Genomic DNA, 1982 nt, shown 5'->3' with positions numbered 1-1982 from the left:
ATGAAGTAAAATGATGTTTGTCCAAAATACCTTCAAGCATTCTAACCTTGTCCATCCTTCCTTTCATAGTGTCAGAGCCTCCCAGCACATTGCATCGTCCTCAGCCTCTGCCTCCTTCTGCAGGACACCAGGCATCTGCTGGGGGTGGGCAGGGAGAAGGGGGCTCAGCGTACTGCCTCTCCTCTGGACGCCACACCTTCTCAGGCTACTCTGACAGCTTTGTGAATCCTGGAGGACCAGCCAATACCATGAACCCTGCCATAGGAAATGGGCTTTCTCCACAGGTGAGACACGAGGAAGAAATGTTTGGGAAGTGGATGCACAGGCTGCTTAATAGCAAAACTGAAAAAGGCAAATGGAAAGTTTAAACTTGACAGAAAGAATAATGGTACAATTTAAATGGACTATACATATACGTAAAGCACCTTATCACCAATCTTATCAAGACACTCAAAGCTCTTTACACTACAATCTGTGTCCTCATTTACCCATTCATACAGCACTCTACTAGATCTCTACAAAGAACAATCAGAGCCTTATCACATTCATACACTGATGGGACACTCATCGGGGGCAATGAGGGGTTCAGTGTCTTGCCCAAGGACTTTTCAGCATGTGACTGCTGGTGGAATCGAACCCCCAACTCTTGCATTGGAGAACAACTTCTATAACCACTCAGCCACTGCCTCCCATAATAATAATCACACAATTCATGGCGTGCGTGAGAGAAACTTTGGCCCAAGCCTTGTGTCGAGAAGGGATGGATTAAGCTGCTCTGAGAACAAAATGACGCCATTTTTGTCACATAACTGCGGCAACAAGAGCTGATTTTGGCACAAACTGGATGTAGTATTCAGGACCCTTAAGATTTTAACTCTTAAAATGACTGATGGGGGATCACTTCCTGACAAAAGTAGAAAAGTAGGATGACTTTTAGGATAGAGGTCAAATGACTGTGTGACTAATGAGAAGTGATAGACAATTAAAGTCAATCATCAAGCCATGAAGTCCCAAGGTCTCTGCATCGACTTCAACAGAGAGAACGTTGGAGTTGAGACCCTAACAGGCAGAAAATGAGATTTCAGCCTGTCGCAGTCTGACCCTTAGAGTGTGAGGACAGAGGAACACTTCTACACAGTAATTACAGACACACACACGTGTGAGGGCTGTGGATAATTGATCAGCTCTTTTCCATTCAGAGAATCAGTTCAGGATTTGGCAACACCTTCTACACAAATATTACAAGACATGGTTGAGTCAACTCTTTGGGTTAACAAGACATTTTTTCAAACTTAGGTCATTCAATTTGTTATTTTTGCCTTTCTGTTAGGGGTGAAACAAAATTTTCAACATTTTCACAAAAGTACAAATGTACTCTTTGTCCCCGCCCCCAATAGTGTATAAAACATGTTGCCTTTCATGAAACCAGTTTTATTATAACAAAAGCTGAGACACAACACTCATGTGCTTACATGGATATTGTAGAAACGCACCAATGCTAGCAGTAAAACTAGTGGATTTGCGCTCATATGAATCCACTTTTTGTTAATGATACACGAGTTTGCCCTAAAACAGGAAGTGCTTTCCCCCTTATACAAACCAGGAACAACCTCTGACTTGTGGTGTCAGTTTACAACCGATAACAGAGACTTTAACGTAAACACCAAAACAAAAAACAAAAAAACAGGACATTAACAAGAACAACCCATTTCCACACTCAGAGACATTTTAAACAGTCAGAAACACTGCACACATAATTGCCACAAGACTGCCCAGCATCCTTTGCTGTTCACACAGTGTCTCAGGGATGCTACAATATTGCACTAATGTCATATTATAGACATTCCACATTTGTACATCTCAATTTTTTAAAAATATAATCATAATAATAATAATAAAGTGCTATGTGTTGTCATCATTGTATGTTTCCATACAAAGATGAAATTAGTTCTCTGCATTTAACTCATCGCACCTGGGATACA

General features: G+C 41.2%; 1 protein-coding gene across 1 annotated transcript in view; it reads right to left on the bottom strand.

Moving 5' to 3' along the window:
- pax3b (paired box 3b) overlaps positions 1 to 1982 on the bottom strand; it is a 37623-nt gene that overhangs the window by 9290 nt on the left and 26351 nt on the right. The window contains exon 10 of the mRNA XM_037678457.1: positions 248 to 342. Coding sequence (XP_037534385.1) covers positions 248 to 342 — 95 coding nt within the window. The remainder of the gene's footprint in view (positions 1 to 247; positions 343 to 1982) is intronic.

This window comes from Nematolebias whitei, chromosome 6 (assembly GCF_014905685.2).
Source record: "Nematolebias whitei isolate Nwh7 chromosome 6, NemWhi1, whole genome shotgun sequence".
Classification (NCBI taxonomy): Eukaryota; Metazoa; Chordata; class Actinopteri; order Cyprinodontiformes; family Rivulidae; genus Nematolebias; species Nematolebias whitei.
This window is presented reverse-complemented; position numbering and strand designations above follow the sequence as displayed.